At 34.6% G+C, this 27,185-nt stretch overlaps 1 protein-coding gene across 2 annotated transcripts; it reads left to right on the top strand.

Moving 5' to 3' along the window:
- The first annotated feature begins 183 nt into the window (after positions 1–183).
- Positions 184–27,185, top strand: d4 (double PHD fingers d4). 2 transcript variants are annotated; one of them, XM_073092078.1, is made up of 12 exons: positions 184–315; positions 453–562; positions 1,091–1,184; positions 1,571–1,745; positions 2,111–2,311; positions 3,197–3,278; positions 15,289–15,510; positions 16,092–16,264; positions 16,808–16,913; positions 25,240–25,352; positions 25,810–25,945; positions 26,730–27,185. In XM_073092078.1, exons 1-11 carry the CDS (start codon positions 260–262, stop codon positions 25,936–25,938), a joined length of 1,461 nt encoding a protein of 486 aa, XP_072948179.1. In that variant the 5' UTR covers positions 184–259; the 3' UTR covers positions 25,939–25,945; positions 26,730–27,185. The 2 variants fall into 2 exon arrangements, with proteins under 2 accessions (XP_072948179.1, XP_072948178.1); XM_073092077.1 differs by having other exon boundaries at positions 15,289–15,549.

Genomic DNA, 27,185 nt, shown 5'->3' with positions numbered 1-27,185 from the left:
TATTGTAATTAAGATGTATTTGGAATTTGCGTATGAATTATTTCTGCAAAATTTAGCTAATTTTCTTGTTTAAGCTAGAAATATCATAGCCTTTCCACTATTTTGTATATTTTTATACGTTGTAGGTAAATTATAAATGTGAGTTAAATATTCCGATTAGTTACGGTGATAGCAATACAATCCGGAAGTAATCCGCGACGTAACATGACGTACGACGTCATCGATCTAGCCGTCTAGCCGCTAGCGTCTGCTTAATAAAATGGCGGCCGCGGAGATCCAAATTGTAAATCCGTCTAATTTAGCCAAAATAGAAAGGTTTGTGTTCAATACTTGGAAAATGGTATATATTAAAGTGGTTAAGAAAATTGTGTAAACATGTGACGTACATTTTTGTGATTTCATGTGTTATTCGGTGGTTTGTAATGCGTGTTTATATGGCCATGTTTTTGCAGTTTCCTCAATGACTCGAGTTACAAGGAACTTATCGAGAACTCCTCGACGTTCAACTCGAGGCTATGTGCGGAAAGGCGGATGCGAATACCGTTTATCGACACACAGACTGGTATGTAACTGTATTATTGAGTACCGACATTGTTTATAAGCATCCACCCCTTAATATTTTGAACTATTTTGAGAGGACACCTATTCCATAGAATGTCCCGTAAACAATACTGGGGATAACATGAAAACTAACAAATTTCAAAAAGCACTATCTTTTTGATATTTTATTGTAGAAAATAGTTATCATAGTGAATTTTGGGAGTGTCATATCTGCCTTGTTATGCTTGTTTTGTGTTCAAAGAAAGCACCCTCGAAAGTGAGAACTCGCGGAGCCTTCTTTACACTCATTCAGTACACCAACGCGCACGCTAAAAATAAAACTTGTAAACTAACATTCATTTAACTACATTTTCATACTTTTACGTGTGTTGCGATTTCGCGTCCGCGACGGAACGGAAACAAAAACTCCATTAGTTCTCACCATAACACGGAATCCTGGTGGAGATCTAAAAGTTTGAAGCGTTTATTTTTTACAGATCAAAAACTAAAATTAAGGAACAGATGGAATTTTTCTTTTATTTATTTCCAGGTGTTGCACAGAGTCACAGCAACTTGTTCATGACGAGAAAGCAGCGCATGCCCGGAGCCAGAGAGGGCCAGGTCTACACATATCCTTCACAAAGGTTGGTTCCTCGAAACAGGTCCATTTGGTTCCACCTTTGTATAAATCATTGAAACTATCAATATATTGAGTATTCCATACATAAAGTCCATAGTGGCAGGTATTTTTATAAAAGGCAATCTTTATTTCGTCATTAGTATTATCCTGAAAGTGTATTTCGAGCAGGATTAGTTTTGTAGGTTAAAAACAACAAATATTTATTTAAAACTGTTATAAGATAGAACAGAAAGTTAAGGTTCTTTTTTTATTAAAAAAGTTTCACTTGATTAAATTTAAGGTCACAATATAAAACACTGCAAAGAAATTATTTAAACTTAATTATTCTTAAAGTAATATTAACCAGTACATACAAACAGTTGTTAACTTGTAATGTATCTTATATTTCAGATGGCGCAAAGCACGAAGACCGTACCTCACGATGTCAACATCACGATGGGGCTGGAGTGCACTGGACGCAGCAGACAACGCCGGTGAAGGGGAAAACAGTTCTGGAGTGCCGGACGCTCTAGTCGGTGAAGACAGCAGGGATGGTTCACAGACAGCTGCTAAGGATGATCCAAAAGTAAAATTTTTATTTCACTTTTACATACAATACAATGTAGCGTACCTTCAACTCTTGGTCAATATAAGTGTTCCTTAAAGATGCTTTAGTTACCATAAATAGGCTAAGTAAGATAGTGGTTTCATTACATATTATACTTATTCTATGTGAATGGTTTTGTTATATGGTGTGTCTTCTTCTGTCTGTATTTTTAAGAAAAGTTTGCAAGAGCCTGTGGAGTCGGTTAAAGTGGGTTAAAGTTTAACCCATGAACACTGTCAAATTATCTGTCCTTTCTAGAAGCATAGACTTAATGACCACAACTAAATATAATACTTAATTTTTCTGCTAAAACGTTTGATTAACTTCAAAAATATCCATTCCAGGAGTGGTTCTACGATGAGCTGGCGATAGAGGAGATGGAGACTGGCGAGGAGCCCGAGGCGGAGTCCGACGAGGACTACTACGACGATACGTACGCGAACAGGCGCAAGCGGCGGGGCGCAGCGCCCGCGGGCCCCGGCTCGCGGGGAGGCCGGACGCGCAAGTCGCAGCCCGACGACACGCCGGCCAAGCGCGGCAGGGCGGTGAGTGTGCGAGCTGGTTTATTTTTAGACATATGAATGGCGAGAGAGATGTTGCAGCTGAGTGGCAGAGTGCACGGAGCGCGGCAACGCGCTGAGTGTGTGCGTCGCTTTATGTGTGTGCAGCGGCAGGAGGCTCGCGCGACGGCCGGACGACACGCCGGCCAAGCGCGGCAGGGTGGTGAGTGTTCGCGCCGCTATATTTTTAGACATGAGAGGTGGGAGACGTGTTGTAACCGAGTGGCCCACGAAGCCCGGCAGGGCGGTGAGTCTGTGCGCCACCTTATGTGTGTGCAGCGACAGGACGTTGAGTATGCGCGCCGCTTTATTCTTAGAGATATGTGAGAGAGGTGTTGCAGCCGGGTGATACACGCTGTAGAGTGGTCTGTGATAGTATAGTATTTAATTATAGAGATATTTGCGATGTTTCTACATGACAACACTAGCAAAGTTCGGAAGGACAGTGAGTGCGCACAATGCTTTATTTACTTATATGGGAGGTATTGTTGCCGGTCATTACAAGAGATGGCTCAGAACAATCAGCTACTTTATAAATAAAGCTATATTAGCCCCATAACTTGAAGAATTAATGTCCTTCACCAACATCCTTCCCACCACCTAACATCCTTCAATGATACCAGAGAAACCAATAGATAGATAACAGAATATTTCCTATTTGAAATCACGTGTAGTCCGCGTAAAACCTGCTAGTCCGCTCTGAATATAAAAATGTATCGCATCGCCATAGCAAATTGTATGACTGCTAGCAAGAACTTCAGAACGTACTAGCCCTGGTGCGGACAAACCTAATATTTAATACGTCCAATTTATATTAAAAAAAACAGTTAAAAATATGTTTTAGTTTTAACAAAACTTACCTCATTTCAGGGTCGAGGTCGCAAAAGGGCCGGTCAGGGCACGCTACCGTACGAGGTGCCCGGCGACGGAGAGAAGCCGTTTGGATGCGAACGTAAGTCCTCCAGGAGGAGACACTAGTCTCCGAGCCTTATTTATCAACTGGGCCTTTTTGTCAACAAAGCCTTATTTATCAACTGGGCCTTATGCATCTACAGTCTTATTTTACATCTGGGCCTTTTTGTCAACCAAGTCTTATGTATCAACTGGGCCTTATTTGTTAACCAAGCCTTTTATCAACTGGGCCTTTTTGTCAACCAAACCTTATTTATCCACTGGGCCTTTGTCAACCAAGTCTTATGTATCAACTGGGCCTTATGCATCTACAGTCCTATTTTACATCTGGGCCTTTTTGTCAACCAAGTCTTATGTATCAACTGGGCCTTATTTGTTAACCAAGCCTTTTATCAACTGGGCCTTTTTGTCAACCAAACCTTATTTATCCACTGGGCCTTTGTCAACCAAGTCTTATGTATCAACTGGGCCTTATTTTGTCAACCAAGCCTTATTTATCAACTGGGCCTTTTTGTCAACTAAGTCTTATGTATCAAATGGTCCTTATTTGTTAACCAAGCCTTTTTTTTATCAACTAAGGCCTCATTTGTCAACCATATCCTATATCCGTTGGGCTTTATTTATCAAAAGTCTTATTTATTTAAATTGGCCCCATTTATCCAGCAAACTTTGTCAGTAAGGTCTCATATTATCTTCATTCGATATTACTATATTCGAGTTTGGTTGTTTTGTCTTCGGTGTTTGTGAGATGCCAAGTGAAAAGCTTATGTTAATCTTTTTGACTGACTTAAGAAAGGAAAGTAATTATCTATTGACTTTATTTCGAGTTGTTCGTGCCACTTAGACTTTTATTGGACTGAAAATTTAAAATTCACTCTTGAAATTTTTGTTTTTTACAAATTTTGATGAACTTTCTCACCACTTGAAATTTTTGTTTGAACGCGGAATTTTTTATTTAGTTTAGAATAAAAAGAATAAATAAAAATGCTATTATTTATATTTACATACAATTGAAATTGTTTTGAAAATTACTTTTTGCTTGGCAGCTTACGTCATATTATGTAATGTAAAATTTAATTGATTATCAAAAAAAAAATTTAAATTCCAACACATTTTTGTTATTTATTTGTATTATTTTCAAATTATTTGTCAACTGACACATGGTAATTTGTATACCATTGTTTTGTGAATTGTTCAGTAAATAATCTTAATAGTAATTATATATTAAGTTTATGTTAAACAAAGTGCATTATAAAACGACGAATCGATTCTTATGAAAATTTAGATAAGGCTTTATCACATAAGGGCCTTATCCAGCAGTAAAACTTTTATAGGGTCTCACGGCCGTTTATCCCATCGTTGTGAAGTCAGTATGTTTGTCCAGGTTGTGTATGTCAACCCTAAATAGGACTCCACCCTTTTTTCTACCCACTAAAGGGCAAGACAGTATGTTTGCTCGACTGGTCTTAAATTAAATTTATTTGTCTGGTCTTTTATTTATTAGAAGGGTCTGAAATTTATTGGACTGGTCTGTTATTTATTAGCCCGATCTGTTATTTATTGGACTGGTCTGTTATTTATTAGCCCGATCTGTTATTTATTGGACTGGTCTAATATTTGTTATACTAGATTATTTATTTATAGTTGGTGTAGAATGTATCATCCAAATTCTTTGTAACGCCATAGCATAACTATTTTTTGTTGAAAAAGCCCTCATGGCAAAATCTTATTGCATTAAAGTTTAGCTCCTTATCAGCTCAGTAGTTTAGATATAGGAGACATTTTCATTTTATTTTACGTAACATCGGTTAAAAAACATACTTTGGAAATAACTTATTAAATTTTTATTTGTGTGTACGGGTGGAGTCCTGTATTCCTTAATTTTTACAATATATAGACCATATCAAGAGCTTATGTGCGTTAGTTTGATGTGCAATACGAAATTTTAGAATCATATACGGACATGTAGCCACATGAAAACGACAGTTTTTTGCTCAATAATCACTATAGGATTTGAACACCAGAATGAATATGCAAGTGAATCTAAAATCTATTGGTCTAAGATCCCGATATAAGAGGTCCATCATCGAGTTGGTTAATGGATGAAAAGTATTTTAGGTCGAATTAAATATGTCAATAATTATATTGCAACTGGGTTGTCTAATAAATTACAGTGCAGAATATATTTTTTTATAAATAAAACAAAAATGTTTTTGTTAAACATTTCACTGGTCTGATTTAAGGACAAATTACGTACCAATCGAAAGCATATGCAAATATTAGGTTGACTATTCTTTTCCTGTCACAACCCTTGGGTAAGCGGGTATAGACAGGTAAACAAGTTGGCCTATCCAAGGTCTATGACAGGAAAAAATAGTTAACCTAACGATTGCATTTTATATATTCTTTCATAATAAATAGTATGTAATTTTTCTATTAATGAAACCAGTGAAATGTTTAATAAAAAATCATATTCTCGACTGAATTTTTTTAGTCAACCCATTTGCAATATACTTTTTGAAATATTTAATTTTATATAAAAAAGTTTCATCCTTTAACGGGCTCGGTAAAGGTAGTCTTATATTGGGCTCTTTTACTATATAAGTAATGTAGTCCTCGCATTAAAATTGTATCCTGAACTAGAAACGCTAGGTTATTCATTAGAGAGATATATGAGAAATATTTTTAAAAAGGCACTGTATATAAATTTTACACACACGATAAGGGAGCTAGGTTGTTATAATGTTTTTATTTTAGATTCACGTGCATATGGTGACCGTGCGTTGTTATGGTACTATAGAAAATAATGCATCAATTCAAATTATTTGATATTGTGTTCGAGAGTGGCAATATTGCACAATATTGAGTTTAATATCCAGCAATACCAATTATTGAGGTTATTGAAGTACGATTGCTATTGGCCATATTGATATTGTTGAATATTGAATTCAATATTTGGCAACATTGCCATTTTCAAATGCAATATCGAATAATTTGCTTTGAAATATTCTCGTACCGTTATAAAAAATATATCACTTACGTAAGCAATAGATACATACATTTTATATAATATAATGAATAATTAATACATAATTTTTACATAGTGCAGGGAAACGAATTGGATTTTAGTGAAATGGCGTTAGTAGATTGGCTTATGTTTGAGATTTAGTAGCATTTATGCGTACATACATAACGTTTTATGTTTAATGTTTGTTGTACGCTTGAATGCTACTTGCTATTAGTGTCCGAATGTAGATTCGCTTTGGCCAAAGCCGTAACCATATACTTAGCCGGCCCAAATTCGGACGAAAGCCGAAAGACCAAAAAGAAAAATCTGTCATAATTAGAATCTTATAAGAATTGCTGGAGTTTATATAGATGCTATACCAATAATTTTATTATATGCATTATTTTGCGTCGTCCTAATGCAGTTATATGTTACATAATTTATTAAATTAAGAAAGAGTTTGCAACTTTGCAACCGAATAAAAATAAAACTAAATTACGTTTGACTAATAATAATTATTCAAGTAATATTAATATAGCAGCATACTAGATATTTAAAGCAACCACTATTTGGTTGTATCGTTCATTAAATTTATAGTTACAGTAATAAGTTTTCGGCCTACATTTATTCTGGTTTTGGACAGAACTTCGTTTGGTCCTGGCCGAAACTACCATAGGTTTTGGCCAAAGCGATACTTCAGTCGGACTGCGCTGGTTATATTTACAAAGTGCTATAAGAGGATATGCAAATATTTGCTATATTACGGTAAACGTCATAGAAAATATTACAGGAGCCTGTTTTAGAGAAAATTTTGCCCGTAAGAATGGATTAGTAGGATGATATAGTAAAGAATATGGATTAGAATAATTATATGCAGATAACACAACTCGGATTTTAAAATTTAAATAAAATGATTAATATTCAAATATATTATGTAAAAATTGTTGTTGTTTACACAGTCAAATTGGGTTTAAAATTATGACCCTTCCACATACTTGCCAAACTTCAACAAACTGTCACAAATTCAAACGTGTGGATAGAATGTTCACTTCCAAATTGTATCAAACATATGAAATCGAATGTAGAGGTTTGGAGCGTCAAGTAATTTGTTCGAGATTTTAGACCACGCGAACAGTACTAGAGAAGAACTAGTTTCAAAAAGATTGGGACTTTTTCATATATCCGAGTTGTGTTTGCCGCAATAGAGGCAATGAAGTATAGCTGGTGTGACGAGTCGCAAACATGCCTTTTAATCGTTGTGTATGTCTGTACGTACGTGTATAATATTAGTTAGTAAGAATCTCAAGGAATATTCAACAACTTATTGATTAAATGATAGTTTTTAGACAATTTAGGTGATGGATTCTAATGGGGGTTACACATGCAACTGCGTACTGCGTGCATGCATAAAGTGTGTATCGCATGGGCATGATTATGCGTCTTTAATACTTGCGTAAGCTTCTTAATGATGGATAATATAATTCATCTTTCTCCCACGTCCTCTGTTTATAAAAGTGGGGTGTTATGTATAGGATTTAAGAAAAATATATTTAAAAAACATCCTGTCAAAATCAGTGTCGTTCTTTTAAAATTATAGTTAAAACTACAAGCGAAGTGCGTCAATAATTGAAAGAATGTCATTTAGTTGTTTCTCTGACTGACGTAGTCTTAAGAAAATTGGTCATGCTCGTGCATACATTTTGTTCAGCATGCATTTCTAATTCGCAAATGCATGTGTAACCGCCCTAAGACCCGACTGATGCATGCAATGATGGCGATCTTCTATATTTTCACGTCCTAAGCTTCTCATGATCGTTTTAAATTTTCCTAGTGAATTAGCGGAACGCATTTAATTAGGCCGATTTTCGAAATTACACATCGATTTACGTGCGAACGTGTGCGTGCCGCGTACGCGTACGTTTTGAATGTGTGTGTCAAAAAATGTCCAAAAGATAACCGTTGTGTTCTATATCTATCATATTACTACTAAACTTAGTTTCTTATTATATTTTAGGAATTTTTAAATAGTGTTCAATGTTAATTAGTTATTTCATTGTAGTCGTAAATAGCGTTATGTAAGCGTTGTAATGTAACTCCCATTTTCGATTTTGTGTAGTTTTAAAACAGTTTTGGATTTCCGATAATGGTGGGGGGTCGATAGTGTCACTGACGAAAACTGTCAAAAAATGACTTCAAAATGTAACACGTCAAACACCAGTGGCACTATCCTCTCCATTATGTTTTTGAAGCCGATCTTAACTAACATAGCCTCTAGACTACAGTTGTACTGTGTCTGAACTGCTGTTTTGCGACAAATACGAAGATATAAACTCGTAAAATATGTACATCTTTTTCGAAAGTATGTATGGCAAAATTGCAATTTAGTAACGCAGTCTTAGATTTTTGTGTTCTAGAGCTAGTTTTGTGCATTGTTGAAACCACTTATTGTACTAGTATCCGTTTACTTTTAAACATTTTTAGCGTTTTAATCTTCTATCTATTAGTGGTCAGTTGCTAAGTGTTACTTTTATCTTTTTATTTATTGTTTGTGGTAGCCGGCTGTTATTTTGGTACATAGGGCATACGTTGAATCGCTTGGTTTAATAATTATAAATGACGAAACTATAAAGGTAAACAGGTCGATTTTACTGACAACTTCACTTTTGGAAATTTTACGTCCGTTATTAATAATCAATCTATCCATTTTTACGAGATTGATCCATTTAAATTCGACATTTTTTAGGGGACAGAAATGTTCAAATATCGATCTTTAGTAGGCAAAATATTGGATAGGTTGATTATTGATAACGGGTGGTGAAGTCTTCTGAGAACTATTGACATGTTCATAATATATTGTTCAACATCACAGCGGTACGGAACCGATCGTAAAAGTTTCTCTAGTGGTCATCCATTCAGGGACTGACTACAAAATGTAACGGGTTACGTAAAATCACGTCATTACGTTAACTTCAGCACCACAGCTATGTGCCATCGTAACGGCCGGGTACATTTTGGCCTTATAACCTAATAAGTGTTCCAATATTGTAATTATTCTTAATGCTACCTAACCCTTCTATTCACGGTGAGATAACGAGAGTTTGTGTCAATTACATAACTAAAGTTCAAAGTTTTCGCGTTAAGACGTTTTGTTACGTCGGGGAATGTTCGAAACACCAAGTAAATTTAGTGAAGAGTAATAGCTATAATGCCACTGCCACAATTTGTACAGATTGTTTGGACGTGTGTAGCGTGTACTCGAGTTTTTGATTCGAAATTCAAATTTGACGTTTAAATACGACCATTATGTGAGGTGGGACGTAAATTTACGTCCCTACCGATGACTTTTTATAGTATCTGTAATGATTATTAATCGATATTTTTAGGAATCATTTTGTGATTTTTGATCAAAATTTTATAGAAATATTCTATATAACGGAGTAAAAGAGGTTAAAAGGCGTGACGTCAGCACCGCTGACGACACAATTATTGTAATGTTGGTGACGACTTATGTTACAACCCTTCGAAAGCAAACCACACCAGAATTGTTGAGCTTCGTTTATCCTTCGGGCAGCATAACGACGTCCTAAGGAGGTCCGTACTGTTCCACAGATCGAGCAGTAATGCCTCGATGTCGCCAGTACGGCCCTTTTTATAGGACCGGCACACGTGCACTTGTTTTCCTATTTAAGATGCAGGTAGTTTTACCTCAGGTGTTTAATCATTTCATTTTATGATAGGAGAACTGCTGTATTTGCTCCGACATATAGATAACAATTAAAATAGTTGCAACAAACAATTAAACTAATTTGCGTCTATAAATGTCAAAATTGTTTTTCAAATTAAAAATCCAAGTACAGCACTGTTATTTGTAATATTTTTTGTGTAGGTTAGCTTTAGATATATTTTATTGTTATCAAAGTATTGAAATGGATACTAAATCATCACTTTGTTCATACATTAATATAAAATTTTGGAAATAAAAAAGCATCCTTATAAAATAGCTATTTCATAGTATACTTGAATAAAGAAATAGATTTTTAAGTAGTTAAACAATGGAAATTTGAAGGTTAACAGTTTTATTTTAATATTTTATTAATAATAAGTGATGATGGAGTATACTTATTCAGTACTTGTTATATCCTTGTAGTGCATAGTACGGGTGATCCGAGTTGGTAGAATTTTAACTGGAAATATAGCAAATCTTCAGTGTTTCGTCCAAAAAAAATTAATGAGAAGAATATCACTTGACGTAATATCACGTCTATCAATGAAGGCAAAGAAATACTTCTTATAGATAACATTCTTCCTAGAAGACTGGAAACGTAAGCCACCAATGTATCATAAATGATGGCAAAAAATGATTTTACCATCTGTAGATACGTGGTTTGATTGCTTGATAATTTTTAATAAAAACCACGATAAATTTTCATAAGTTGGCTAGTTGAGCGTGGTAATCAAAAATAAAAATAATTGCCGATTGGCCTGGACATACTTGTTATATAATTTTACGAATTATATTTCATTGAAAATCTCTAATAAAATTATGCCTTGGACGACTCGCTGTGTTACATTTCGAAATACATATAAGCTTTAGTGAAATTAGCGGCATTTTTTAAGTAATACTAACTAAACTTGGGTCACCCGTGCCCCTAGACCATACTATCTATCATTATTCTAAAGAATTCTTATGAAATAATCACATTTTTTATCACAATTATTACTATATATCTGAGCACTGATTGGTTTTGAATGTGTATGACTCATGTGTCTGTGATAGTTCTATTTATTTCACTTCTCGTAATAGTAAATAGGCAATTCGTCGTGTAATTTCTTCTAGCAATGACTAAAGTTTTATGTAGGCACTATTTGTATGTGCCAAAGTTGTTCTCGTATTTTCACCGAACACAAGATGTGTTTGATGTAATCAGAGGCTTTTCCAAATGCCTTAAACTTAAAGAGCCGGCGATACAATAATGACACCAATGATGTTATAAAATCTATAAGCGACAGTAATCGCATACCATTACTTGAACCATTACCGTATAAATACGTATCTTAATCAAACCGGCATTCTATTCCATGCGTGCATTACACTGAATACAGCCTCGCATATGCAGATAAGTTTATATGCATCATGCACGAATCAATAGCGAGAATGTCAGTGATTCTTCAGCGTCAGCGTTCAATTTCTTCAACTTATTCGATGTTCAAATTTTAAATGAAATGAAGTATTGAATAGTAAATAAATTGACATTATTTTTATAAAATTATAGTAGGCAAAATATGGAGTGTAATAAAAATTTATGGCGAGACACGAACCTGCGTTGTTTACGGTGAAAATTGTGTTCGAAATTTGGATTTGGATGTTTTGAAATGAGTTAAAAAAATGTGTTATTTAATGTCGAAATGTGATTGGTAAATTCAAATTGTTTTTTTAAATACAATAGTTTTGAGGTGAAAGGCAAATTTTCAAGTATGGATATTATTCGCTATCCATGCGTAACTTACTGGTGCTGTTTGAACCAAAATGTTTATCCCAATAATACTTAACACATATTTAGTGAGTCATGATGCGGATTGTAAGTTGCTGAAATGTGATTGATTCACTGATTTTTTTTTTTTTTTTTATAATATCAGAGTAGCAGACGAGCTTGCAGTCCACCTGATGGTAAGTGGCTACTGCCGCCCATGGACATTTGTAATCAATCCCAGATAGGATTTGATATTCCTACCTGAGGTCGGCCACAGATGCGCCGCTACCCCTGAGGACTAAGATGGAACGCCTCGGAAAAGTCTGTCTCCCTTACCACACCCTTCAAACCGGAACACAGCAGCGCCTAACACTGCTGTTATTAGGTAGAAATAGGTGTGGCGGTGGTGCCGCCGGAGTCGAACCACAAAGGGTTCTACCACCTTCAAATGGACTCGAATTATATTTTATTTTGTTGTTTATTTTTAACTGTGTAATATTTTCTGGTTCATATTGCCTAATATGGGCCTGATTTGTGGTAATTTTGCGATCAACCGCCTGTTTGGCATAAACTCTCACTCATTTACGATAGCAATATGGTGACTTATAATCTAATATAAATATTGCCTTTGATTGTATCATCATCAACAGCCGTTAACATTCTCAATTGCAATATGATTCGTGTTCATATTGCATTTCTCCATATTGCCAATCATATTTCGACATTTTGGAATGTCGGCAAATTAGTGTTTGAAAATGTATATTTGGCCAGAGGAAAGTTATGTCTTCCATTACATTGAAACTAATTCTAATGTTGGTATCTAAAAGGGGAAAGGGTATATTTTTATTTTTTTTGGAAATAAAACACTTGCATCACAATGTTTAGGAAATATTTATTATGAAATTACAGTATTGTTAATGTAATGTGGACATTTTAATATTGATTGCGTTTTATTTGTTGTGTAGCAATTTTTTAGACTTTTTGTAAAAATTTATGATTATACGAAATAGGTTTTTCTATACAGGGTGGTCGTTTATTCCGATTTTTTTAAATAGTTTTTGACCCTAGGATCCCGAATGTGAAATAATAAAATGTGTCGTATGAATATAATGAAATTTTGAGCTGTGTCTCGTAATGAAGTATGTGGTTTGTTTTTTTTACGTTAAAAAAATAATGAGATTTTTTTTACATCTTATTAAATACTCTGTTCTAGAAAATTGAACTTGCAATCTGAAACACCCTGTATATTAAAAGTGGTATTTAATGTAATGATTTAGTTTGTATCATCATTTATAACGGTGTGATCTTTTTTTGGTTGTAAAATAAAATTAACAACGCGGAATGTGCACGCAACGAACGAAAAATAAAATTTTAGTCATTGTATTTTAATTATTATGTTAATTGATATATTTGGCTAACGGTAATCATTATTTATTGTATTTACGGTGAAGCAGTGAAGTATTAGGGAACTTGATGTTATTCTCATGGTGGATTTTCTAGCGACGCTGCGTATTTGTGAAGTTTTATATACAGGTTGATTCGAAACGTGAAATCGAAAATCGATTAAATTTTCAATATATTTTGATGAAGCTGTAATGTTGCCTTGGTGTTTTTATAGGAATGTTTTTACAGTTTTTCGGGCAATTCGAGAAATTTTAATTTTTTATCTTTTTATGTTATGTAAATGGGTGCGATTTTTTATAAGCATGACGCAGTCGCAAGCGGCCCTCGCTAGGAGATGCACCATTTGATCCAAACTATTAATAGCACCCAAAGATTGTTATGAATTTATACAAAAATATTTATGTTGAATAAGAAATAAAACTATCCAATGTATGTTTGTTTATTTTTGTGCGCGATGACAATGTTTTGATTGGACTTTCAATGTTGGATCTTATGTTTTTATATTTTTAAATTATGGATATATTGTTGATTTATTCTGGGTACAAATAGGCAACTGTAATATCAGGTGTAGAATGTTGATATATGTAAAATATTTATGTAATATTTATATAAAATAGGCAGTAATATAATTTTGTATATTTTAGATGGTTAATTTTATATTGTACAGAAAATGTGTGTGAATAAATATATTTTTATGTTGTAGCCTTATTGTAAGATCTGCCAATTTTTATATTGTTTGTCATTTTTTGCTAACGTTACCGATCTCCATTTTTTAAATATTTATATAATAGAAGATTGATATGTCAATATTTAATTTAAAAAAATGCCTCCTATGACTATTTTGTAACGCTGCGCTAATATTAAATGTTGTTTCGGTTGATCTTACAATAGACTACTGTCAGCATTTATACTATTGTATTGTAATATGTTTTGTTATTTAAACTAAGTCTATTCTGTTACTACATCCTGATAAACGCAGTTGTCTACATGTCCCCGCCGAGAGATTTCGGATGTTATTTGAATGTAAGCAGAGGCCAGATCCACTGATTTGAAGTCATCAATCAAACGAATCCCCCGGAGCCTGCGTCTTCTAGAACTGAACATAGACCAATCACGACGGGCCGTCAGTATTAAAGTGTATATGAACGCTTTGATTTAAAATCAACCTTATACTAGAATAGGGTATATCTATTTCACTCACACTTAATGTGTTAATATGGCGTATAGGGAATGAGTCATTTCGTTCATTCATTAAATGAACTAAAATAAGATAGTTTATCGTTGTTTTTGACAAACGCGCTTGCTTTAGAAGTGATGACGTCATTCTTGACTACCGAATAATCTATATGATTCGATTATATTATTCCGATTCTCAATATGCCATATTAACAATCAACGTGTAGCATAGGTCTTAGATTCCATTTAAAATCAATCGAAAACTTTTGTTCTCGAATAATTCAATTATACAGGTTGATTAAAAAGCGTTCGTATATATTGAATTTATTTTGCTAACCAAGGTATTGATTGATGACGGATAATTATTGGATGGCAGCGTGCAACAGTTTGTTCAGATAGCCGTCGTGGTGCCTCCTCTATGCTCTGTTCTGATGACGTAGGCCTCCAACCTCCCCATTGTTTTTATGTACGAACGATACACTATGAATAGTTTGGACGGAGATAAACAGGCAGGTGGAGGCACCACGGACGGTGAGTACAGGTTTTCGTGTATTTTATCGTTTTATAGGGTTATACAGGGTGTTATTATATTTGAATGATGAACATATTTCATAATCTTAAAACTGTCCGAACTGAAGAGTTAACTGTGAGAATTTTAAAATTTCGTTAGAACGGACACGTAATTGTATTTTATTTTCAAGTACATTTATTATACAATTACAATATTGTATTTTTTCTTATCTTATGAAGAGTGTCGGGAATAATATCATATTAAATTTACTTGTTTGTTTAATTTGTATTTCGGTGAAACAATAGGTGACGAAATTTTTAAATTATTTATGTAGTCTGTGTGCAGCGTAAGGTACAAAATGCAGCGTGGCCTCACTATTCCGTCTGTTTACCAATAAAAAAGCACCCTGTATAATCCTTACTTTATTTGACGATGAACGTGTGAGTGTACCAAGTCTAATATGCTGCTATATGTTACCCAGTGTGCGGCGCAAAGTACAAAACCCGTCCCGGGCTGACATACCACTACACGCACACGCACAAGGACCCGCCGACGGGCGCGGGCGCGGCGGCGGCGGCGGCCGGCAGCGACGGCGACTCGCGCGACAGCCGCGCCGCGCACTCGCCGCCCGCGCCGCCGCCGCCCGCCACCGAGTACCAGGACAGCTACGTCACGTTCCTCAACAACCCCGCCGTGGCCGCCGGTGAGTCGCACCCCACACGCACAGGACTCGCGGCCGCCGGTGAGTGGATGTACACATGCTACAGGACACACAGGAACCACCGGCGTACCCGCGGGCGGCGACGGCGACTCGCGCGATGCCCGCATACACGTACTCACACACACGTAACACACTCGCACACGCGTAGTTACAGGCTACTACATACACGTACAAGGACCCATACGTCGGCGGGTGTATATACTCTATACCACAGTAGCCACACTCTCACCAACACACGCACACCCAATACAAGTATGTTTCTCAACAATCAATTATAATACACCTACCTGATCCTACTGTGTCTTTGCTCTTTTAAAACATACATAGTTTAATTTATATTATATTAAATTGAATGGAGACTGATTATGTTATGATTGAACGAATATAAGATTGAAAATTAAATATGTAACAATTATAAAACTCTTGAAATACACCCTTATTCTATAATACAATAAATAAAAAAAAAACATTAAATTAATGAAAAATATGAATCCTCCATCGTCATCGATTCTAAAGATTCCAAAGGATCGAGCGTTTTACTAACGCCATTCACTGTCACCCAGCCGGCACGACGTCGACGAGCGTGCGCAGGGCTTCGCCCCCGCCGCGGCCGGCGTCCGCGGACACGTCGTCTTCGGACTCCGCGCACGCGCCGCTCGCGCCGCCCGCCGCGCCGCCCGCAGCGCCCGTTGTGACGCCGGCCTCCGCTGCCGACCTCAAGGAGCCTGAGGTTAAGGTATGATCTACACCGCTGTATAAACATATATTATGTGAATGTTTTTTAAGATTGAATGTAAAAAGGAGCATAAGATATACATATTGTAAAATGCTCACTGCCGCCAAATTACATCTGTTACCTTACTCCATATAAAACAAAAGTTTTTACCTGAAGCTGATCAAAGACGCATAGCTAGTTTTGGATAAATCAGGAGGTCTTCTCATATCTAAATCTTCTTTATTTAATTTTCCTATTTTAATTTCTTAAAGGTAGAAATAGAATATAATTATTGTGAATTTTAAATGAATCATAACACATAAGGATAAAATTAGAGACTTAAGCCAGCCTAATACAGCCTTTAAGCTAGAACACAGTAACACTATTATGGCTTCTATAGAGGAAAATTAGATTCAATGATGATGCCACTATCATGTGGAGTCTTACCACCTTTGAATCTTAATAATAGTGGACATATACAATGCAGTCTTTCTATAGTTTATATGTTTATTTAATAAAAATTCATTTACCTAATCATAACTGACCCATCATTTCTTGTACCAGGCGTCACCATCGCCCTACTGCGACTTCTGCCTCGGCGACGACAGGGAGAACAAGAAGACCGGCACGCCCGAGCAGCTGGTCAGTTGTTCCGACTGCGGACGTTCAGGTAAGCGCCGCGGACGCCCACCTCGCACCGCGAAGCCCTGTTTCCATCTCCAGAATAGAGTCTGCGAGGTCCACAGGCACCTTCGGGAGAAGGTTAATGGCGTCGTGGAAATACTGTCATCGATGACGTATTCAGCTGATGCGTTCGATACGTTCGCGACGCAAACGAAACTGCTGCAGAATTACGAGTACGGAGAGCGAGTGGTGTCCCCGCCCTCCTCCCGCCAGAGCCCCGCGCTAGAGGGCGCTGATGTGTCTATAGTGAACGGCAATGGGAATCATAACGCGTAAGCACGCGCGTGATCTTATCGTCGGTTATCTTGTATCGATAGTGATATCGATATCGGTATTGGAAGTATCGGCGAGTTGTATTAGTCGATTAGATTGGTTTGGTGAATGGTTTAGCGGATTGGGGACAGGACTAGGTTATTTAATTAATTATGGATAGAAAAGCTTGTTTAATTCATAATAATTATTATTAGATAAAAAATTATTTGCATGACTTCTTATATATTTTAAATAAGAACATTATGGATTTCTAATAATGTCATGTGAACGACTGTAAGAGTGAATGATCAATTACTCATTCTGTTTGTTTGACAAATTGAATTAACTTTTAACATACAATCATTCATATTTTAGAATTGCGTAGATTGCAATATCCTCCTCAAATTATTTACAATTTAAATTTACAAATTTAAAAAATTAATATATTTTATTGAATGATACATGAAAATAACGTACTTAATTGTCAAAATGTGATAAATACCCATTGGCTTAGTGCGAAAATTAGATTTAAAATTAATTTTAAAGAGGTGAGGTTCTGTTCCCGGTCCGTGGTTGGTTCAGCAAATTTCTATTGTTTTCGTGTTTTCAGCTGTCACAAAATTTTTATATTTGCATCACAAATATTCACTATATGTGTTGCTTCTTACCCATCGAAATATAATGATTTATGTGGTAGTTGGTTAGAATATTTTTGGGGGCAATACAAATTTAAGTATTTCAAAAAAGTTTTAAAAACTACCCATCGTCAGATAACCCATAAAAGGTAATAAAATAACATAGGAACAGTAATATTTTACAAGAGAGCAGTTTATGAATTGCATATATTTATTTATTGTAGTTAATAAAAACTATACCTATAAATTGTTCGACTATTATGAATATTTTATTTTAAAATTAAACAAAAAACAATTTTAACTGCGAATGAAACTACACAATAAAAATTTTTAAAATTCAATATCTAAGTTAAATATTCAATTCAAGCTCGTTATTAATAATCAATCTATCTATTTTAGCTGTCTACCAAAGATTGAAACTTGACAATTTCTGGAATGCAAAATACAAATACAATATATAGATATAAGTTTGCGTACTACAAATTGTCAATTTTCGGACTCTGGTAACAAAACAAAGGATAGATTGATTAATAATAACGTGCGTAACTAATCTCAGTTATGTCATTGTTGAAGACCTTTTGAATGATTAATCATTATTTCTATAGTTTCAGTCGCCAGTATTCAAGTTTTGCTCATAATCATTATATTTCGATGTAATTACCAAAGAGGATTGGATAGCTAGGCGTCTCGCGGTGTTCGCGTGCAAAATTTCTATCAAATTACATTCCATACATCTTTTTATTATTATAGTCTAGAATGTTTAAATTTTAATATAAATCTTTATAGGCCAAATATAACGTTTCATTATTATATTGATTCTTAATATTATATAATATTTACATAGCTTATTATGTATTGGATTGTTCTATGTGTCTGTATATTAAATTTTTATCTTAGTTATGTTTTGACAAATTTTTAAATTGACAAGTTAGAGGATATTTAATAGATATACATATATTGATGTGGATATTATTTTAATTCGTAAAATTGATTGGACTTAACAATGTAACCAAAAAAAAATATATTATTAAAAAAATGTTAATGGGGTCATACAAATAAGTGGGGGTTCCATGAAATGTCACAGCATAGGGGGTGAAGACTAAACTGGCTTTGTGACGTCACTTTCAATTCAAAATGTGTCTGAAAAATTATATGCAATACTATGTCCCCATGCTGGGCATTTCCCCACAACAGAGAAGCCTGGGTCATAAACGACGCTGCCCAATGGTGATGGGTGGGAGGGAAAAAAACTTAACCGATGTCTAATTATTAGTAGCTCTGTGGTCGACAATGTCAGATTTGAAATGTGACGTCACTATGTGGGGATTGCACTTATCTGTCGTAAGTATAAGAACAAATGTTTGTGGATGATCCTAATCTTAACTATGGGCGTAGTTTTTTTAAACTATTGTGATGTTGTTGCCATTTTGAATTTTGAGAATTCAATGCGATCATGTGGTTAGATGCCAAATGTTTTTAATGTATTGTTTTATTGTCAGTTATCAATGTTACAGTCAGTTGTTACCAACAGGTAACAATCGTCCCTTATTATATTTAATGTTATTGTAAAAGTGAATTAATATCTTCCTATATCAATGTATGGTGTTACAATATTAGAAAAAATAACTAAAATTCGTAATAATAGATGTTAAAAATAATAAAAAATATATAATATATAATGGCATATATGGTAATGAGCTTTTCCTGTCGGGTAAGGACATTCTTTCAGCATGAAAAAAGTATGAGCCAGTGTGGGTAAATGATAATTTACCCAAGACGCCTATAATTCACCCATGTTGCCTATAATTTACCCAAGACGCCTATATTTAACCCAAATTGCCTATATTTTATTAAATATCACTTAATTTGAGTGTATTCTCATTAATGTTGCATGTATTATGGGCGGGTACATAATACGTTCATTATGGCGTAGATTTGTCTTCCCTTTTTCGAAATTGTGTGCCTTTGTAAACATTTTTGAATGTACGTCAAAATTGCGCTTTTAAAATGTGTTAGTTTATTATTCAATGTGAAAATTGCAATTTTTTAAATTTAATTAAAACATTGTTAAAAAAATCCGTCGTAATTTGTCAAGTGACTTGTATTTGCCAAAGTCGTGTAATTTGTGACGTACTGAAATGTTTTTTTATGTCCCACTACTGGGCAAGTGACTCCCAACAACAGAAAATATCTACTTCAAATTTATTCAAATAATATTTTTACCATTCAATAGTTGTTCATACTTTTCTTGCAATTATTAACAAAATAACACAAGAAATTCCTAGTTGATCTAGTCAAGAGTCAGATTTGTCGCTGTAAATGATAAATTTAATTCAATACTAACATAATATATCGTTTTTTGAGTCCCTAACTATTTCGACCGAGAAATAAAATGGCACCGAACAATATAATATATTATGTACTATTACAAAAATATAAATATGTGTGTTTTTTCGAATTTGTCCGAATATTTCTCAATTTCATATGGTAATTTACTGTCGTAGCCCATTTTGAAAAATTTGAAATCATGATACCATATCCAAGTACATATCTATTTTTAAAGTAACGCTACAATTTTACAAAAAGTACATAAATATACAGAAGTATATAAAAAAGTACATATTTAAAATACATTACATAATTTAATACGAACGCTCACAACAAATGTATTATTACTCGTCCCTTTTTGTACTAATACATACAAAAATAATTAAATCATGAACTACAACCTTACCAATAGAATGTAAGAAAGAAATCCCTATAAACATTTGTCTTTCCAATATATGTTTATCAAAGTTTTGTAGCCAAGATTATGATGCAATTTTTCATTATGTTCTTATATATTACACTTTTTTAATGTCTAACACTAACTACACATTGTTTACTATTATGAACGAGCTATCATTTTGTTTTGTCATGTCTTGTTTTGAAGGTGGTAAAACTCTCTGTGGTTCGACTCCAGCGGCACCACCGCCACACCTATTTCTGCCTAATAAAAGCAGTGTTAAGCTACTGTGCTGTTACCTACTAGTTGTTCAAGCTATAGTAACCAATGTTTGATCAGTCTAAAAGTATCTGATACATACAAAATAGTACACCTCTTTTACCCAAAATATCCTATGTAATCAACCCAGAATTGAGAATTTTTCAGTTGAAAATATTGTTTATATATGCAGAAAATCTCGAATAACAGCTATCATATTTAGTTTAGGAGTTTTATATAAATGTTTTAGACATAATTATGTTTTGAACTATATATTATTATCATATGCCATAGACCAAAAAACAAATAGGCTCCTAATGAATTGTAATTTTTAAGTACAATAGAATATCAGAAGTACATGTTGTTATGCATGTCTTGTCGGAGTCTATTTGTATCCTTCGTCTTTGTTATAACCACAGTATACGATTGTTACTCCATATTTTTATTTACTCGTTTTTCGTTTTGAAAGGATTTAATTAAAAATAAATAATAGGCCAGTTTTTATTCGTATGGGGTTACCAAAGTGTAATTAATTTATTTTTAGGGTATCACGATACTTAGAGCTTTCTAGTTGTGCCTTCGAGTTTTATATGTGTGTACTATGTGTTGATTATGTAGTGTTGTGTGTGTGTCGATGTTACAAAATCATGAGCAACTTTGAAAATTTTCAATTTTTTTAAGTCAGTCGACTTTTTAATGACCAAAGAATTCAAAATGCTGTATATTATCGATCAAGTATCGAGACTATCGAATTAGTGAACTATATCGATAATCGATAACTTTTCACAACACTATTTCTTATTATGGTGACGCATTAAGCAATTTTAACGAAAATATATGAAAGCAATAATTTAAAAATGCGATAAAATAATTCTAAAATTAATCCAAAGATTTCTAAAATCGTAACGCGGCTTACACACCGTTGCCTGTCGCTTAAACGTGACGCGCAGGTGTGTGCACAGCTTTAGTTTAATAGAAAGACTAATTTGACGTTATTATTAATTAAAAATTATATCATTCCTCTAGTTGTTAAAGTATTGTCGTGATTTTTAAGTTTTTTTTTTATGTATATTCTTTTTTAGTTTTATATCCCTATGCAATATGTACCACTAAATATTTCTATTATGACAGTTTTATTGCTACATATCTGTAGAAAGATATATAAAGATAGATATATAACGATATAGATAGGTAATATGATACATAATATTGTTTAGTAGTAGGTTACCAGATACAATGCGAACGTATTGTATATTCCGTATCGATATAAATATACAATTTGTGATATATTCGTGAGCGGAACTAAAAATGTATAATCTGAATGTTTCTTAGTCGATTTTGTTATTATCCCTTTAATGTTGAAATGTATATGCTATTTATACATGTAACTTCAAAATTATAATGATGTAAGTGTAAATAAGTCGAGAAAAGTGCTTGCCTTCAATTCCTTATAAATCCGACATTGATAGTGCTTCCATCTAGCGGACTTTACGATAACTACACGACAGACAAATGTTAGAGGTCTGATAACAGCAGTGTTAGGCGCTGCTGCGTTTCGGTTTGAAGGGTGTGGTAAGGGAGACAGACTTTTCCGAGGCGTTCCAGCTTAGTCCTCAGGGGTAGCGGCGCGTCTGTGGCCGACCTCAGGTAGCAATCTAATCCTATCTGGGGTTGATTACAGATATCCATGAGTGGCAGTCACTTACCATCAGGTGGACTGCATATTAGTCTATTGCACCTAATATTATATAAGTAATATTATATAAAAATAAATATATTATTTGGCATTTTTAAAGTATTTTTAAATAAGGCAAATCGACGATTTTTTGCACTGACTTCATTGTAATTCTAAAGTGTTGACTTATTGATCGCTGTATTTGAATTGTTACATAAATAGTTGTTTACATTTGGTGCCTTAGTATGTGCAATTGTGTGTGTTTATGAATATTATTGTGTTTACACATTGATATGGCAAATGGACGTCGGATTGTACGCAAATAGTCCGGAGTAAAAGAGCTACAATACGATATATAAGCTACAAAGGAGAATTGTTTTTTTAACTGAAATTATATAAATATTAATATGTTGAAAAATATAAGATTTATATTTAAAAAGTAATAAAATATATTGGAATCTAAAACATGTATTGTTAATGATACCATTAGCGCCTGGTATTGATACTCAATCTATCCTTTTGCCTATCAAAGATCGAAATACAATTTCTATTATGAAGTATTTGTCAAATGTCGGTCTTTGTTAAAACGTTTGGATGGATTGATTATTGATAACGGTCGTAAAAAGTTTAAAAAAAAACATAATGGGGAAGAATTAGTAATACAAAAAATAATTATACATGGTTACATTTTAATTATGTTGATTATTAATACTGAAAGAATTTTTTTCTTATAAAGTTGCCTGGTAACACAACAGTTGCTAAACAAATGGGTATGCAACTTTTTAGAAAATATTCTTGTTTTAAATTAATATCCGACGTTCATTTGCCAATAGGCCAATGTATTTAAGTCGATCTAAGTTCTAAGAACATATTGTCTTAGTTTTTTTATGCAACGAAATTGTTTAGTTTATGTGTTAAGTGTTGCACATTGCATATTGTGTCGGTTAGAGATATAAGGGCGCGAATAGAAGTGCTACTTTTAGCATCGGCGATCGACGTTTAAGGTGCTTTGTGCGTTCGGAAGCTAGACGCAGCGATCAAACGCAACACACCGCACACGTTTGACTGCCCAGCTACTTTTGGATGATCGATGCAATAACTGAACGTGAAAATGCGATTGAACATTAATGCAGTCGCATAAACGCACGGTTTCGTTACGGTCGAACGCAGTAAGTCGTCAAAAAGCGATGCAGTATCGACGCAATCGCTGATGCTAAAACTAATATACTAGGGTTGTAACAGATTTAAAAGAAGTATTAATCAGCTGTATAAAGTAAAATATATAATGTAAAATATAATAAAAAGTAATGTAATGAAAACATTTATTTTTTGTATGAAATTTCAATGTTAATACAAATGTAATAATTTTGAACCAAAAATAATTCCCAAAGTGAAAATAATTGCTCTTAACAATATGTTTTATATATATTGCAACATATTATAGATTATATAGAATGATTTTCTCTACGTATTATTGTTTTAGGTGTTTCATTAAAGTAATAGTAAGTCTGTTATGATTTTTCTCAACAATAATAAAATTTAGTTTTTTTAATCTAAGATACTATATGGCAACCGACACAGTTGCAATGTTGCCCGTACCATACATCCACTGTTCTGGCTTCTAATAGTTACGTCAACGCCTTTATTTAAGCTTCTCCAGTCAGTAGCATAGCCCTCGCTTAGTCCAAAGTATCATAAAATGCTGTAAGGAAGTGCATATATAGCGATATCCAAAGATATAATAAAAATATAATATGTTGAACTTATATTTTTATTCTGTTGTTGCGAATAATTATGTTTTTTTTTTTAATTATAGTTTAAGACAGTCTCCAAGCGCTGATTGTTTAGTTTTGTACACGATTTTCGTTTATATTTCCATTAATTGAATTTAATTGAATTAAAACGTATAAGTTACGCATACACGATTGGCTTTTATTTACGCTTGTGCTGAAGAATAGTGGAGCACTTCCATACATACATTATGTGATACGTTTTTGTATAACTAGTTATGAATAGCCGTTTACGTTTTTTTGTTTTCGAATAATGTTAACGTTGTTTTAATCTTTTGTTTTCACTATTGTTCGGCACATGACTCCCCTATGTTCTTTTTCGTCTAATTTTTAAATTCGTTTACGTGTGACGCGAAGATGGCGTGATCTGATCAAGGTAAGAGATATGTGCCTTACAGTTGTGAAAATTTAATTGTTTTGAAGTGTTCGATGCTCGTTTGGTTGGAGATTTAGATATCGTACGGGATTTTTGATAATTGTTTAGCGTTTTATTTAAGATTGCGTGGGTATTTAGTTGTCGTGTAGCAAATTATGTACAAAAAGTGATCTAATTCATTTTCATTTGCATTGGTGTGTGCAGATTAAACGTTACATACAGAGTTGTATAATACGTATATCATGGGCGCTGAATTAAAATGATTTATTTGAAAAAAAGTTTTAGCATCATTAGCAATGAAGCATTAAAAACATTAAGAAATGGTCCTATTATTGCGTTGTGATTTGTCATAATATTTTAAATTTCAATGGAAAAAAGAAATTATTGGACTGTTTCACAAACACCTGCATATTAGTTATCTAAAACCCGTTTTAAAAACGATTAGGTCTGCCCACTAAAATCTATAAATTTGCAACCAATAACAATATATATATTCTATTTTAGTAACGAGCACCGAATACTTTAAAACAAGCTTATAATTTTTTGATATTTTGACATAAGTCGATGGTACCGTTCTAATTGCGCACGCGTATGACCGCAGGCCACCCCACGTGTCTCCAGTTCACCGTGAACATGATAGTGTCAGTGCGGAAGTACCGTTGGCAGTGCATCGAATGCAAGTGCTGTTCGGTTTGCGGCACGAGTGATAATGACGTGAGTATGAATAATTTATTAACTATAGAACTTTTTTGATGTTAAATCTATTAAAAATAAACTATTTTTGGCGCTAAAAAGCAAATGAAACAATCAGGTTTTTTTGTAATATGAGAGTAGCAGACGAGCATGCAGTCCACCTGATGGTAAGTGGCTATTGCCGACCATGGACAATTGTAACCTGCCCGAGGTCGACCAGAGATGCGCCGCTACCCCTAAGGACTAAGCTGCAACGCCTGGGAAAAGTATGTCTCCCTTACCACACCCTTCAAACCAGAACACAGCAGCGTTTCACACTGCTGTTATTAGGTGTGACGGTGATGCCGCCGGAGTCCAACCACGGAGAGTTCTACCACCTTTAACCTACCACCTACCAGCTTAGCTAACCTAGACTATTTTGGCACCTTTGAAATCATTTTAAAATGTAATATATCCTTAATTTTTTTTACTCAATCAGGATCAGTTGTTGTTCTGCGACGACTGCGACCGCGGCTACCACATGTACTGCCTGGCGCCGCCGCTGGACACTCCGCCCGAGGGCTCCTGGTCGTGTGCGCTCTGCATCAAGGAGTTCCACGACGAGTGAGCGCCAGGTGAGTCGCTGCTGCAGCCCAGGCCACCACGTGTACTGCCTGGTGTAGGTGACGGTAGCAGATGTCAACGGTAGGTAAGATGACGTTTGCGACGCGCGGCAATAGATTGTTGTCCGCAACATATGTTGCTCAAAGAGGATTAGGTGTAGTGCTCGATGGTGTTACGTGGGAGTTAAGACGCGCGGCGACAGATGGCGGTAGCAGTAAGTTTAAGTAATGTACGTCGATCAAGCAGAATTGAGTGTAGGTACTTGTGCTAATAGATGGCGTTACGTAGCCACGCAAAACAATTGATGGCGGTAGCAGTGAGAATACGCTACGAAAGTCGCTCAAACAGGATTAGGTGCAGTTTCAATCGCGCGCTAATAGATGGCGTTACGTGGGAGTTACAAACACATAGCAACAGATGGCGGTACGTGCGCGCTGAATCATGCTATTGATGTTTTTAAACATTTTTTCTTTATCTAGGTGTTTTCATATTCAGTGGCGTGTTTACGGCACCCCTACCACAGATAACCTAGTGGGGGATATTAGTCTAAAAACAATAAGAAAATGACCTAATTTCGTAGAATAGGATAGCATATTGTTATTGATTTTTCTGCTGCAGCCCCAACTTGTTACACATGCACGAAATACAAATAAACACCGAGGCCCCAATCATTCGACGTTTATGCTGATTATACTCATACATTACGCTGACCGTTTTAGCACGCGAATCAAAATAGATTATAATTATCTTATTATAAATAATTAGCTATACTAATTAATATTTTATTTATTTCAGGTATTAAGAATGGAGATGAGAACGAATTAAAAGCGGCTGTTACATACGTACAATGTGTAGTGGGAACTGTACGAGGGAACTGTTTAATAATGTTGCCATAGTATAGTGTGATCGCTGCTGGTCGAGTATGGGTTGCTATTTGAAAAAATTCTTAAAGAAATTTACTTATTTTCCATTGCCGGCACGGGTCTCTTAGAAAAGGGTTTCGGATAGTCCACCATAGGTCTGTCCTGAAGCCAATTTTAACACTCGAAATTATTCGCAACTAAAATGTGTTTTTATTTTTACTGAAATATTGAAATTTAAAAAAACTGATTGCATTTTTCCTCACGATTTTTTTGTTCAACGTTTAAGAAAGTGATAACTAATTTCTAATATGGTATACGATCAAATTTGTCCGAACTAAAAGTGCTACAAAGTGCAAAAGTGTTACAATTGCGTGTCAGTCGTCATTCC

The sequence above is a fragment of the Epargyreus clarus genome, unplaced genomic scaffold (assembly GCF_041222505.1).
Source record: "Epargyreus clarus isolate Ecla_fem2 unplaced genomic scaffold, WU_Ecla_fem_2.2 ptg000035l, whole genome shotgun sequence".
NCBI classification, from domain to species: Eukaryota; Metazoa; Arthropoda; class Insecta; order Lepidoptera; family Hesperiidae; genus Epargyreus; species Epargyreus clarus.
This window is presented reverse-complemented; position numbering and strand designations above follow the sequence as displayed.